At 38.9% G+C, this 16002-nt stretch overlaps 1 protein-coding gene across 10 annotated transcripts in view; it reads left to right on the top strand.

The window, feature by feature from the left end:
• Positions 1-16002, top strand: part of LOC133390158 (mitogen-activated protein kinase kinase kinase 7-like) — a 62949-nt gene that overhangs the window by 24999 nt on the left and 21948 nt on the right. For 3 of the 10 annotated variants that reach the window (XM_061638143.1, XM_061638140.1, XM_061638146.1), the window contains 3 exons: positions 2253-2333; positions 9856-9923; positions 13393-13507. In XM_061638143.1, coding sequence (XP_061494127.1) covers positions 2253-2333; positions 9856-9923; positions 13393-13507 — 264 coding nt within the window. Of the gene's footprint in view, positions 1-2252; positions 2334-9855; positions 9924-13392; positions 13508-16002 lie in introns of those variants that run through there. The other 7 variants (XR_009764323.1, XM_061638144.1, XR_009764324.1 and 4 more) reach the window with 5 other exon arrangements.

Below are 16002 nucleotides of genomic sequence, written 5' to 3' on the forward strand. Positions count from 1 at the left end.
AAAATGTACTATATACTTAGTTATAATTTTGTAATTGATTTTTAAAGGCTACCACATGTGAGTTGGAATTGGCCTAACTAAAGTGATACTGTTAAAACAATCTATATATTAAAGGTGATCCCTTTGTATTTTGGAAAATGATTGATGTTCTGACCCTGTTAATGTGCCATTACTAAACAGGCATTTTTATTTTATCAAGCAAACTTTCTCTTGCTTATTTCCGGTGAGATATTAGTTGAACACTTATTAATCAAAGTTTTCAACAGGCAAATATGATGACTAAAATTCTTGCCTTTGAAAACTGAGGTTCCAAGCTAAGCATTTCAGTAATAGCTTAACTTTTAATATGTCTTTGTGCCTAGTTGTATAGCAATGGAATTTTAGTCATTACAATAAACCTACCTAAGAGAAAGTCCAATTGAACTTAGTGGGGCTTACATTGGAGTAGACATGCATAGAACACTTAGACATGTGTTCTAAAATTATGTTTTGACTCTTCATCCACTTTTATCTGAATTCATAAAGGATTTGTATAAAAAGTGTGGCCCTTCACTAGGGGAAATGAAACAAATATGTACACACTGAAACTGATTCTTGTTTGTTACTAGTTTTTACACTAGATCAGCTTCCTGACATCAGTAGAGAATATACAGAGGAAAATGAGAGGCAATATATTATTCTTAAAATTTGATCTGGGTATCCTTCCCCAATTTTGATTTAAGGAAGACTAATTTGAAAATGTCAAGTACCCAGACTAATAACATATCATTCCAGGAGAAACTTCAAGATGGGGATCTTCTAATTATGTTTGTACAAATGTGGTAGGAAACTGATTTCTTGAATACAACTTATTTAGGAAATAGAATGCTCAGATTCTGCAGCTGACTAAATCAAAAGCTATTGTGCCTAGAGTAAATGAAATATTTTAAGGATAGATGTGTGGCTTCTATTAGAAGAACAGTGGGCACATCAGCTCTTGCCTATGCATTCTTATACAATAACTAAGAACAGTGTTTGAAGTAAAGTGGCCAAAGCAACAGAACTTAAATATTTAACTATGGAGAATGTTGCCCATGGTCAAATCCACTCTGTTAATCCCACACCCTAGTCCAGAAATAACCTCTTTGTGACTAGCATTATTATTGGTTACTGATTTTTTTAATGTTTGTTACCGGCTGTTCTCTGTAAGGTCCGAGGGCAAGTTACATCTAAATAATATAATACTATCCAGTGAAACAGATAGAATAACCCCATTTAAATGCAATAGGTGCATAGTAACAAACCAGATGATATATAGGGATTGCTGAAGGCATATCGCACAAAGTATTGATGGATTCACCATATTGATATGATATTGATCCACCATATTGATAGGATCTTTCTAGAATAGCATTTACAAATCTGTTCCTAATAAGAAGCTTTTAACTTACCTTGTTGGGCTTTTATACCACCATCATCATCCTTTAAGTTACTGGTAACATTAACAAATATATTTAATTCCCAGGCTTTACACTACAAATCTCACTTCCAGCAAATAATTCTATTATGTTAATCTCTTAATGTGTGTGCAGAGCTTGGAAAAGTTACTTTTTTGAACTAAACTCCCATCAGCCCAATCCAGTGGCCATGGTGGCTGGGGCTGATGGGAGTTGTAGTTCAAAAAAGTAACTTTTCCAAGCTCTGTGTGTGTGTCTGTGTGCTTAATATTATGGAGGTTGGTTGATTCTGGCTCTTTGCAGCTCTAATCAGTTTCCAACTAAAAAGCAATAAAATCAAATCTGGTAAGGTTAGTGTGTGTGAATAAAAGAATATTTCATAAAACATAAAAGAAGTTTTCAGAAAACCTTAAATATTGCTTTTGAGAGTAACATTTGACCACCTCATAGGACAGGCATTTTGTTAATATGCAATCGATGTGAAGCTAGCGGACAGTTTATTCTTTCTTGTGGCCAGGCTTGGCGTTTCCCTCCTTAACTATTCCACTTCGTTCATTTGGGTTTTGTCTTTCTAACTATTAACTAATAATATTGTGCTGTGTTACATTGTTGACAGTAGAGATGTATGTTGCTTTTAACAAATGCTAAACGGTTTCAAGCATGAATGGAAAGCTGTGCAGATCATTCTGCATGACCTGTTTTGCATGGACTCTGGTTTAACCAAATTAAATAAAAAGTGCAATTTTAGTCTGGATGATTTGTGTTATCTTTGTAGTCGTTTGCATGTGTATTGTATGTGTGTATGTGTTTTTTCAGCCTTTTCCAACCCTAAACGAGGCCATCGTAAAACTGCTTCATTTGGCAACATTCTGGATGTCCCAGAGATCATCAAACCAGGTATCACTTACCAGCAAAGTGGGCCATTGACATGGATGCTGGAATAATGATAATTTCTTTAAATACTTTTTGCTCCTGTTGATGAATGATTAATTTAGAATGTGTTGCCAGCTTGTTAGAAATGACTGATGAAAAGACAATTCTTGCTCCCAACCCAAATGGCCAGAATTATTTTAGCTAGTAAATAAAACTGATGAATTTGTTCAACTTTTCAGGGTAGGAAGAACTTGTTTTTTTTAAATTTATGTAATCAATTTTTTAAGCTGCATCTCAGGATAAATTATCCCAAATAAACAAAGCAAAAAATATTCATTATATGAAAATGTCATTGTTGCCTTTCAAATTCAAATGGTTCTCCTAGTAAAGGCCTCTTATTTAGAGAGATTAATATGCAGAACAACTCCGCGTTTAGAGTTATTAAATAATGACTATATTATCAAAATTATATCAGACATATTTTGGTTGTAGTCAAAGGTAATGCCCACACACACACCCCAGTAATGATCTGGATGGTCCCCTGACAGATAGACACTACTGGAGTTCAGAGAGAGAGGAAGACATAGAGAGAGAGTAAGGCATTGAAAAATGCTAATACACATTTATGTTAATACGCTTATTTCTTCAAAATGCAATAAAAGATTGCAATTCTGTCACAAATATCTTGTTACTGTATTTTTCATCTCTCAATTTAACATTCTTGCTTAGTTTTATCAATTGAGCTAGTTCTCAAAATATGTTCTTTACATGTTGGGACAGTAGGTATCTTCCTATTCTTAGTTATAATTAACTTTTCACCAATCAGTACTTTAGAGCAAATGCTTGGATCTTAAGAAGTGCTCAGAGAAAGGAGTTGGTAGAGGGGGACTTTCCTGTCTCCCCAGACACCTGAAAAGCATTTTCTGAAGGTTGGTGGGCCCTTCTGAACAGGATGAGCTGTGATGCAGAGAAATGAGCTCAAATGCAGAGAAATGAGCTCAAAATTATGTGCAGGCCTCGCTCACAGAAGCTACCTGCTCATAATTTGTTTAGCAATTCCTTCTTGTACCACACCCTACCCTTGGGAGAGGCTTTTACAGAAGCTCAGGGAAGGATGAGAGAGTCCACCTCTGCAACCCCCTTTCATGAGCTTAGGATCCAAGCCAATCCTTTCGCTTCTTTTAATGGAGTTTTAAAAATTCAAGCCACATAATTTTTGGTTCTAGGGACAGATTCAAAATTCCATTTTGCAAATTTTTAATTCCTTGTAAATGTACTAATCATTCTTCAGTTGGATATTTTCATTAGAATAAAATGGGTCTTGTGAAGAGAATTAACCATTTTTAAAGGTCTGCAAGTAATGGTGAATATTTCATGAACAAAATTAAAATTTGAGATTATTATAACACCGCTTCTGTTAGAGAACATATTCAGAGGAAATATGCATAGAACTGATGTACTCTTGTTTCCGGTATCGATAGAGCACACTGCTGCTGAGTATTCATTGAACTTGGCATGTGCAGCCCTGTTAAATCAGGCCTATATCATTGCTACCCACCTAAAACAAGTGGCCACGTATGTATTGTATCCAGCTCCCTGTGGTCTAGCCTAGCCGCTTTGCTAAATTAAGGAAAGAAAGTGGCTGGGCTGCACCAAATCAGACAGTTCTTCCTTAGCACAGCACACCCACACACCTACTCGGTGGGTGTCCCCAACCCTGTGGATAGAAGAGGCCAAAGTGGAAAGGAGGAGATAGGAAACTTTCCTTCTGAACTTCCTTAACTTTTTTTTAGGGTCTAAGCCCTAAACTTTCTTTGTAAACGTTATCATTTAATATTAAATATGAATGAAGTCTGTTGAGTAATTAATACTCTCTGTAAGATTATCATTTTGTTTCTGTGTATTTGCCAATCAAAGTATTCTTAACAAATGACCATATCATAGTAATTCCTAGCCAAATAGGAACATAAGAAGAGCCGTCTGGATCAGGCCAGTGGCCCATCAGCATCCTGTTCTCATCATGGTGAAGCAGATGCCTGTGGGCAGCCCCACCAGCAGGATCTAAGCACAAGGGCACTCTCCCCTCTTGCAGTTTCCAGCAGCTGGTATTTGGAAGCATACTGCCTTTGAGCATAGGAAGCCTTATCCTGAATCAGACCATTGGCCTGAGTAGCTTGTTACGGTCTGCACTGATTAGCAGTTGCTGCCACCCAGGGTTTCAGGCAGAAAGTCTGTCCCAGCCCTCCCTGGAGATGCCAGGGATTGAACCTGGGACCTTCTGCATGCAAATCAGATGCTCTGCCACTGAACTATGGCCCTTCCCCAAAAAGATTAGCAAATTTCATGAACAAAATACTTTACAGAAGTTCTGTTGCACCTTGAGTAAAAATTAAGACAATGTTATGTGGTATTTTAGGACATGGTAGAGGAAGCTTTTCAAAGGAATTCTAAAGTGTCAAGATGTAACGTATAGCCTAGAACTTGCCCTGGAAACAAAAGCCAACACTTCTGTTCTCACCCAAGTGATAAGGAATCTTGGATGACAAGTGGTTGGGAAATTCTTTGCACGTTCTCAGGAACAAAAGTGTTTCTGAAACAACAATAACAAATGGATTCTGTCATAAATGTTTGTAGGCCTAAAGCTCACCTCTTCAGGTGAATAAAATACAAAGTTATTATTTTCAAATGGGTTCATTTAGTCATTTAATATTTTACACACATTGCTCTTAGAAATCTCACTTATACATTTGGATTGTATTATGCAAAATGAAACATTTTCTATAAAGACTTAAGGTACCACGTTGAATTTCAGCAAAGTTTGAGACAAAAAACTATAGTAGGACAACATTCTCATGTTTCCTCACACAGTGCGGGAAGCCAGATTTCATATTGGTTTCTCATATATATTTCATAGAATCATAGAATAGTAGAGTTGGCAGGGGCCTATAAGGCCATCAAGTCCAACCCCCTGCTCGATGCAGAAATCCAAATCAAAGCATCCCCGACAGATGGCTGTCCAGCTGCCTCTTGAATGCCTCCAGTGTGGGAGAGCCCACCACCTCTCTAGGTGATTGGTTCCATTGTCGTATGGCTCTAACAGTTAGGAAGTTTTTCCTGATGTCCAGTCGAAATCTGACTTCCTGCAACTTGAGCCCATTATTCTGTGTCCTGCACTCTGGGACGATCGAGAAGAGATCCCGACCCTCCTCTATGTGACAACCTTTCATGTACTTGAAGAGTGCTATCATATCTCCCCTCAGTCTTCTCCAGGCTAAACATGCCCAGTTCTTTCAGTCTCTCCTCATAGGGCTTTGTTTCCAGTCCCCTGATCATCTTTGTTGCCCTCCTCTGAACCCGTTCCAGTTTGTCTGCATTCTTCTTGAAGTACAGAGACCGTTATATTTAAGTATTTATGGGGGAAAGGGGAATGCCAGACTAGGGATGTGCTCGACTTTCACAAGATTCAAATTTAACACCAGATTTCCTGTTTGTTCGGGGGTTTTCTAGCTGTTTTCTGTGGCTGAAGTGGATTTTTTTTAATTTGCCTAAAAATATTGATATTAATGTCAATATTTTCCTCAAAAGGCTAGTATTAATACTGATATTTCCCTCAAAATATCAATATCAATATTTTGAGGGAAATACCAAAATTTTTTAGAAACCTATGAAAAACTATATTTTAAAAATATCGATATTAATATTGATATTTTTGTGGGGGGAACCTCAAATCAGTATTTATCACAAATAGCAAACATTGATCCCTTACAAATCGGTACCATAAGGAAATTCAACAGAGCAAAAATCACACTGGCACCAAAATACAGATCCCATCCCTATGCCAGACATTTATTCATAAAGTTTTGCACAGGGTGGCATTTTTTGGTTTTTATATGCATCCTGTGTGTTACATTTGGGCTTCATTGCTAGTGCATATCTTATTTCTTGTCTGTTTCATGTATGTCTCATTTCCACATCTAATTTGTTTTAAATTGCACAATTTTTATTTTTTCACAAGGTACACGTTATTTGTACACCTTTTATCCTAAAATATGCATTTTTGGTGCTTTTTTTGTCAAGAATTATATTTCAAAATTCTGAGAATCGTGAAAACAAAAGGATAAATGCATGCTGATCCACGTATTAGTCCAGGAAATGCAAATCTGATTCACTTAAAAATGAAAACTTAAGAAAAAAATAAGTTAATTAGCAAGTTACAGTTGTGATGTGTATTGTAGTATGATTTAAAGCAGGGGTTGCCAACTGGAGAGAGTACCATGAGTGCGAGTCACAGAATGGCTGTTGTAGGGGTGTGGCATAATGGCTGCCACATCTAAAACAGCAGAAAGAAAAAGGACTACAAAATGGTGCCGGTGTGCCCCTCCATCAATGGGAAAAGGCACCTACATCAGCCGTTGTCACACTGTCAGAGAAAAGCTCTTTGCTTTTCTCCTCTGTTCAGAAGAGAAGGGAGAGTCCAATTGTGGCAGCCAGTGAAATGGGGACATGTTCAACGTAGGAGAGGCCAACCCAGTTCAAACAGGAACTGAGCAGGAAGAGCAAACAGTCTTTCATGCATTCTGGATTTTTGAGGGGATATTGACTGTCCTCTTTTGAGGGCACCATAGGACACACTGTACTGTTGGGCACACCTGTGCTCACAAGTGCCACATTGGTGACCCTCATTTAAACCCTTTCATTACTGTCCAGTCCCATCATCACTGTTTGAAATGTGTCAATACAATGAGCCATCATGTCTTCTGCTTTCTTGGAACTCTTGAGTACAGTTCTGGAATAATTGTGTGCATCTGAATTCTGTCAGTGGGGTTTTAACGGTGGACTTGGGTCCCATTGATTTCAGTTGGGCTTAGGTACACCTTGACATTCTATCTGCTAATCCCATGTTTCATCCCTCCTGCCTCTCATCATTCATGGTTTCCTGAAATCTTTGTTTATGCTTTCATGGAGCTTGCTTGCTGTTCGGGAAAGACGGAAAGCACGCAACTTACTCATGCTTCCATATACTGTGCAACACAACTCTTGCGAAAATGCCTCAGATGTTCTCATTACCCTTTGCCCGTAACTAGACTGACATATTCTACAGTCTCTAAAACATTTCAGTAAACTCCTCAGGGAACGGATTGTTAAAATGTTGCAGTTTACATTGTATTCAAGTCGCTGAACCTAAATATAATTTTATCAATCAGTATGTGTGTAACATGTCTACTTTAGTTCTCCTTCCCATTTTACCTATATGAACATTTTTGTAATTCATTACAAAACATTTAGAGTGAAAATTCCTTTCAACTCCTTCTCTTTACCTTTTACCCCCAAATTATGTAACCACTGAATGGAAATCTTTGCAGTAGGCTATTCTCTTGTGTTTAACAGCATCATTTTCCGTTCGTAAAGTAAACATTAAGATGGGTACTTCCAAAATTACAGTGAGCAAATCAAACAGCTTCCCATGCTGTACACTTGTGTTCCATGCTGGAATCCTAAGTTAGTTGATATTGATCCAGGAGCAACAAGTATTTATTGATTTTCTGCTTCTTTGGCTGTGCTTGAGCTGCTTGCCCCGTATGCCAATACTAGTTAACAGCAATGACAATGCCTTAGCCTAACAGCTTGCTTTAATCTCACACCGCTAATCTGCAGGTTTCTTACTGAACTTTGTTTGGTCTCTGCAGTGCTGCAGAGCACCACCTTCCTAAATACAAATATATAAATTCATTCTTAATTCTACCCCACCCTGATTATTTTAACTTTTTGACGGCCATGATATAATGTTTCAACAGCACATGTGCTGGGTTCTTTAGATTCACAAATGTTCCTAATCTGAATGAGAATTCCAGGTATTTTTTACAAGTTTATTTCAGCTAAGCTAATTTTAGAACAGAGCTCTTGAATGAAATGTGCACATAATTGTTACATCAGTCACTTGTGGATTCGCTTGAGGTCCATGCTGAGTTGCTAGACCAACTGAATAAATCTATTAATGAGAAAGTGATATTTAAAACAAATCCAAGTTGTCTTTTGCATTGTAAACTCTTGTTAGGGGAAAAATAGCAACAGGCTGCTTTACGCTTGTTGAGGAGCAGCTCATGGACCATTTAGGCAATTCTTTGGAAGTCTGTAGTTCATCTGGAAGTTGTGCACTTGTGTGTCTCAGCAGTTTATAACTGATATTTTCACAATGTCAGCATTAAGGCTGAGCACATAATCCCATTTCAGATTTTGCTGAAGTAAATACTTAAAGGTTTTGGTTCCCTTTCTCTATTTTTAAGAACTTACAAAATTAAAATCCTTTGTGGGTAACAAACTGCCCAAGTACACCCTCCCGCTAGTGGTGTGGAACTCAAGGGAAACTCAAGATAAAAAGCAAGACAGTATTCAGAATAATATATTAGATCATATTTCTTTGTTTCTTGAGTCCCATTTATGCTCATATTAGAAATAAGTTCCTAGGTCCCTTTTATTCAGCCTTGAAAAAAATAATGTAGGTTTTGAGGCTTCTTATAAAACCAAACTGCATGTTGTAAAACACCAAATGATTAATTGAGGCACAATGAATGTTTATGCATGTGCTTGTCATTGTTCGAGTGGTTACTTGTGTTACCACTAGTCTTGTCTTTTTTAAAAAGGAAAAATGTTATGTAATGCAACCTTCAAAGACTAAGAATTCTGAGTATTTTGTCAGCTGTTAATTTCAACGTTGGTGTTTCCTTTTGGACAGCTGATCTCTCATCTCAGGTGCAGCATAAACAATGATCACTATAAGAGCAAGATGCTTGTGGGAATTCTGTATACCAAAAATGTGATCTTTTGTAAAAACTTTGATTGGCTTGCAGATTTTACCAATATATATTTTATTTAGCCATCAGTGCCTTTTAAAAAAACAAAATTGATAGCATTCAGTTCTGTAATCGGAGCAGAATGAAATTTTGTAAACATAGAGGCAGACTGCTTTCTCAAATGGGACATATATGATTGTTTCTCAACAACAGCAAAACAGGGAGCATTATATCTAGAATATAAATTTGTTTGGCCTTTCCTGTGTGTGTGTGTGTGGGGGGGGCAAAACCAGCATTTTCAGGTCTGTACTGCTGATTACTGGTTTCATTTACTAATCTGAAGAAGTAAGAAAACTGGCAGCATCTTATCATCGTAGCCTTTCTCTAGAAATCCCCATAACGTCACCTCCTTGAAATAGATGTCGTCATCAGTGCCAGCCCCCCCCCAAGCTCTAAGCCTATTAAAATACACGTGACAGAAGGTGATGAAGGAAAATGCAGAAGCTATTCATGGGATAGGAGTGGTTATTGTATTAGGATATGCTTTCTGTTGACACTCCAGCATGCAAGGTTTTTCCCCCCTTAAAACTTTGCAGCTGTCTTTCTGCTCTCCCCCACTCCTCCCCATATACAAACACACTCTTTTCCTCTCGCTGGATCTGTACAAATTCCAAGCTCCTTCTGCGACAGTCGCACCCTTCTTATTTTGTTTGAGTGCATTTCAGCCTTTCTTTTTTTCTTCTTTTCCTCATCAGCAGGCAACGGACAACAGAGGCGCAGATCTATTCAAGACCTTAGTGTTGCTGGAACAGATTCCAACCAGGTAAAAAAAAATTACTTTTTTTTTTTGACACTCATAATTAACTTGTTAAATGGTGGTCTCAGTTTTATTTTTACTTTTTTAAAAAAAGGTTTATATGGGTGAGCAACTTTCCTTAGGGCTGTCACCAAATTTAAATGATAAAAGTGTGCATAAACTAAATACCATAGAATCATAGAGTTGGAAGGGGCCTTGTAGGCCATCGAGTCCAACCCCCTGCTCACAGCAGAAAATCCACAGCTAGAGCATCTCCCGCAGATAGGTGTCCAGCCTCTGCTTGAAGACATCCAGCGAAGGGGATTCCACCACCTCCCTAGGCAGTTGGTTCTATTGCCGAACTGCGCTCACTGTCAAGAAGTTCCTTCTAATGTCCAATCTGAATCTACGCTCCTGCAACTTAAAACCATTAGACCTAGTCCTACCCTCTGGGGCACCAGAACACCAGAATTGTGAAAGTGAAACTTCTAGCTGTGAAGACCCTCTTCCATAGTTCTGTACTGCATTAAAGCTGCTTAAATTAACAAGAAAAATCTCAAAATACTGTAGCTCGTTGTTTCATATAGTCTGTTTCTTTTTTCTTAGTGATGGTATAACAAGCCTATAATCCTGTGCACACCTATGTGTGTGTAAGTGACACTGAATTTGTAGAAATTGGTTTCAAGTGAAACATGGCTAAAAGAGACTGCAAGTTCTTTTAACACTACCCATTGGAAATGTTTATTATTAACTACACAACGGTGTGCATTAAACTTGTAAAATTTCTCTATACTACATGATACAGTCACATTTGAGAGCAATTACTCACCCATACATCCCTTTATGAGTAAAACTTAAGAGAACAATTCTATATTTGTTTACTGTGAAGTGTGTTCAGTGGGGCTTACTTCCAGGTAAGTATGCAGGGGATTGCAGCCTTGATTAATTGTTCAACTGCATTCCTTTACTGCTAAACTTCTCAAAATCAATGTGAAGTTGAAAGCTCCTCCTAAAGTTATGTTTAGGGGAAATACAACTGCTGAAGCATATATCGATGCTCAGACTTACCCATGCTTTCAGCTTACTGTATGAAGTGGTATTTCAGACTACATGTGTACATTCCAAAGATGTAATATCTCATCAGTATGCCATTGGTGGCTTATCGTAAAAGCCTTGGAAGGGGGGGGGGGGCGAATGAAGCTATTATGTGTTGTGCTTCTAATTTTTGTACCTGAGCTAATAGAATGTTGGACAAGAGTCTGTAAATATCAACAGCATTGGTAAAATCAATTCATTCTTTTAGAATATGGTTAATGTAAGAGACTAAATAGTAATGGCAGTGTGCATGCTTCCTGGGTGGCTTTTCTTTTTATGAAACTTGTGTGCATGACCTTCATAATTCATTTTGGTGCTCTACCCGTATTTGTATCAGTATGAGCTAGGGATTAAATCTGTCCTCTCTTTTATTGAAGAGAATCCAACAACTACTACAGCTGGAATCCTGGTGCTTTAAAACAGGATGTTTAATAGTATTTGTCCTTAAAGAAATTATCTGTATATTGTAAATTAGGGTATGTCACTGCACTGACAGAATGTAATCACAATCCTGTGAGCAATCACAAGAGCAAAGTAGAAAAGGGAGTGATTGCAACAGAAACAAGAGTTGGCATGGCAACAGTGACAGCCGCTCCCATAGATACCCTGTCAGTCATAACACTGATTGATGTCCTGGTGCTTGTCACTGATGCCTTCACATTATCTTTGCATGGAATATAAGAAGTGCCCTGCTGGATCAGATCAAAGCCCTATCTAGTCCTGCATCCTGTTTCCCACAGTGGCCATCCAGATGTTTATGGGAACCGTGCAAGCAGGACATGAGCACACTAGCCCTCTCCTGCTGTAGTTTCTCAATGAATGGTGATCAGAGGCATGCTGCTTAGAGGTATACATATTCATCATGACTAGTAGCCATTGATAACCTTAGCACCTTTCCTCTTTGGGGCTCCAAGAAGCCAATTAATAGATGTATAGGAAAGCTTTGATTAGATTGGTGTGAAGCTGGGTAGAGGTAAGATGTACACATTCAGTAGCCCAGCCTTTCCCAACTAGTGGGCCACCAGATGTTGCTGGACTACAACTCCCATCAGCCCCAGCATTTCTGACCATTGGCTATGCTTGCTGGGGCTGATGGGAGTTGTAGTCCAGCAACATCTGATGGCCCACTAGTTGGAAAAGGCTGCAGTAGCCCCATGTTTGCTGAATAGAGGATATAAAACACTCCTCTTTTCCCACAGCAATAGTTTGTGCTTGCAATCTATTTTGCTTATTATGGCCAGATCTAATAGTTTTGCATTTTCAGAAGTGTCATCAGGTTGGATGCAGTCGTGCTCCAGGATGCCTCTTCTACACAAACTATCTGGTTGATTGCCAGTGCTGGTTTAGTTTCCCATCTGAATAAATAATAATAATAATCAAATACTGCTTTTTATTTACATGATGTTATTCTAGTATTAGAGGTAGATCCAACCTTTGAAGACCAAACTTAGACATGATGTTATTCACATCTATAGCCCTGGTGTGCATGTTTTTTTTTAAAAAAAGATAAAATAGTAATTGGGGGCAGCAAGCCAAATCGGGATTATGGCATGGAAGGAGAGGGACTTTAAACCTATACCCCATGTATTCCCTTGCTAAAAGGTCCCTGAGCTCTGGTGAAGCCTGGTTGCGGTGATTCATGTACTGCTAACCTCAACACTTGATTATTGCAATATGCTGTATCTGTGGCTACCCTGCACCTGGTCCAGAAGCTTCAGCTGGTGCAAAATGCTGCAGCTATACTGTTGATGGGGACAGACTATTGCTGGCACATGACTCCAGTGTTTAAAAGTTTGCACTGGCTGCCTGTTTGTTACTGAGCAAGGTTCAAGGTTTTTGTATTAATTTAACAGCTTAAAAGACTCCCTGAACTTTTATATCCCGACCCAAACACTGAGATCTTTAGGGAAGCCTCTGTTGGCAGTCCCCCATGGCTCAGATGCACAGCTTGTAACTGCCAGAAGCTGTACACTCGTTCTTGGCCCGAGCCTATAAAACTACTTCCCAACTGAAATCAGACAGGCCTCTTTGTTGAACTTCAGGCACAGAACAAAGACTTTATTCCAGTAAGCATTTAAGGAAGTGTTCAGGTTTCTGCTTGGTTTTATGATGGTTTTGTTACGTGTGGTTTATTTTATGTGCACTGTTTGGAAAAGCAAATGATTAAGCGGCACATAAATGCCATAAATAAATTTAAAAAATAAGGTCTTGGATAGAAGACATCTCATATTTGTGAATTGCTTCATCTAGTTGTTGAGGGGAGGCAAGCCTCCCAAATGTCCATGAAAGTGAACTGATCTGGCAATTCTAATAGTTTTGCTTTTCCAGCAGTGTCATTGTGAAATTGCTATGTTCTTAAAGGTAATAATTTGTGTGTGTTTAAAAAAATGTGTTTGTATAGGAAAGCAGAAACAATAGTAGATCATCTAGTCCTAGTGTGAGAATGATCACTACCTCGGGGCCAACCTCTGAAAAGCCAGCCCGTAGTCTTCCATGGACACCTGATGATTCTACAGGTAAAGAGGAGGAGGTATCGCCTCTCACTTTTAATAATTGGTTTTGCATAGTGCAGGGATTCCCAAACTGTGGTCCATGGACCACCGGTGGTCTGTGAGTGTCATTCAGCTGGTTCACAGCATGTCCTCATTAAAAGTGGTCCACAAAGACAATCGGCAATCCTCAAGTAGTGCCTAACACCTCCAAATCATGCATATATACACATGATCCAAAAGCACAGAGTTGTGATTTTCTTTTTTCTGATTTATGTCCTGTCACATAGCCCCATAGATACCTCAGGCCAGCTTCCAACATGACATAAAACAACAAATGTCACAATAAAACAAAATATCAAACAGTAATTAAAATCAGAATCCTGACGAAAGCATAGCAGATAGGCAAACACCTCATGTTACTAAAATTCAGCCTTGCCCCTTTCAACACCTTAAAAGATAAAAATGCTTGGCCATGTTTAAAATAAAAACAAAGCTGGCCAGTCAAGCTTCTTTGGAAGGAAGAGTTCATAATGAGAGTGTTGAAAAGTCTCTGTTCATCCTTACTGATATAACTTCAGAAAGGTCTCTGCTCGAAACCCTTTCTCTAGGATACTAGCATAGGGATCAGCTTGTGGGTGATGTGCTTAGCAACTCTGGTGCACACACAATACCCTAAGCTCTGCATTATCATTTTGTGAGTCACAGAATGCTTTGTTTTCATTGCCGGTGCAAAGCACTCCTTAACTTAAGAGAAAAGGGAAACTTCTGCATGTGAGCAGTTCTGTCTGTGCATGGAGAACCCAGTGAAGATTTCACTTATGCCCATTGCCAGCATCTTGTAGATTTTGTGTGTGTGTGTGTGTGTGTGTGTGTGTGTGTGTGTGTGTGTGTGTGTGTGTGTGTGTGTGTGTGTGTGTGTGTGTGTGTGTGTGTGTGTGTGTGTGTGTGTGTGTGTGTGTGTGTGTGTGTGTGTGTGTGTGTGTGTGTGTGTGTGTGTGTGTGTGTGTGTGTGTGTGTGTGTGTGTGTGTGTGTGTGTGTGTGTGTGTGTGTGTGTGTCTTAAAGTCCTGATACAAAACCTAGATGTGCGTTGCTTTATACATTTCCCTTACCTATTTTTTTATTTCAGTTAACACTTCTTTAAGCCATTAATTTAAGGTTATGCTTTTTTGGTTTTACAACTGTTGTTAAGTTTTAACTTTAGGTCTTAGCAAAGCATGTTTAATTTGTTTTATTTGCTTAAAGTTATATAGCCACCGCAAAAAAGGTTAAAAAAGATAAAATAAAAGGAGTTAAAATACACAGTACAAAAAACATGATACATGATTTACATGAAATATATACAGAAATACCTTGTTAGGTAAAACACATCTGCCATCCAGTCTTAGGAAATTATATACATAAAAGATATACATCTGTAGAATATGTCCGTGAAGAGGGTAACTCTTTGCATCCTTTAAAAAAATAATCAACTCAGATCGCCTCCGCATTATTTGTAACTTTAGCTCTGATCTTCCTAGCCGCCAGTGCAAAGTTAGCTACCCGAGTAGTCACATATTTATCTGTGCCGACTAATAGGGAGGCAATTTGTTCTAAAACCGGTCTATCCAGCAGGTTAGAGATAATGGGGGCAAGAAATTTATCTCTAGGATCCTTATATAACGGACATCTTAAGAGATAATGACCAATATCCTCTACTTCTCCCATATGGCAAATACACACCCGAGAATTAAAGGGGATCTTATTATAACGGCCCTCTAGAATGGCTGTGGGCATCGTTTGAAAGCGCAGCGCCGTAAATGATATACTCAACCAAGGGGAGGGGAGGAAAGAAAGATAGGATTCCATATGGAATGTTGTCTTAAACCAAGAATACCAAAGGGACAAGGGTGATAGAAAGGCCAAGTAGAGTGTCCACCTTTGGGCATATAGAAGAATCCTTTCTTTGAGCAGTCTTCTGGCCTTTGGGGAGTAACGGGAAGGTAAGGAGACAATAGAGATCCCATAGACAGCCAGTTTAGATTTGGCTCGATCAATCCAAGAGGAGTGATGGGATGACTGCAACTGTTCCAAAATACACTTTTTGGGTAAACAGGAGTCATCCATCCCAGCTAGGCGCAACCAATAGGACGCCAAGGCTATGTGGGCGTAAGCCTCCAATGGGTGGGATCCCGTCTCCAACCTTAAAAAGGGGGCAGGGGTACCAGGAGGGGTAGCCAAAATAGACCTAAGAAAGCCGTTCTGGACTTTCTCTAGCTGGGGGGTAAAGCTGTAACCCCAGATCTCTGCCCCATAGAGAAGTTGGGGGATGATTTTCTTATTAAAAATTTCCAGAGCAGGAGGGACCAGTCTGCCACCTTTACTATGGAAGAAGCGGCATAATTGGTGGACAGAGCGGGTAGCCTTCAGCCTAGCTGCATTACAGTGGAGATTCCAAGACAGATTTGAGGAAAAATTCATGCCCAGGTAGCAATAACTCCGTTGTTGTTGGATTATTTTATCGTTTAGTCTCCATATGTG

Source organism: Rhineura floridana, chromosome 8, assembly GCF_030035675.1.
Source record: "Rhineura floridana isolate rRhiFlo1 chromosome 8, rRhiFlo1.hap2, whole genome shotgun sequence".
Classification (NCBI taxonomy): domain Eukaryota; kingdom Metazoa; phylum Chordata; class Lepidosauria; order Squamata; family Rhineuridae; genus Rhineura; species Rhineura floridana.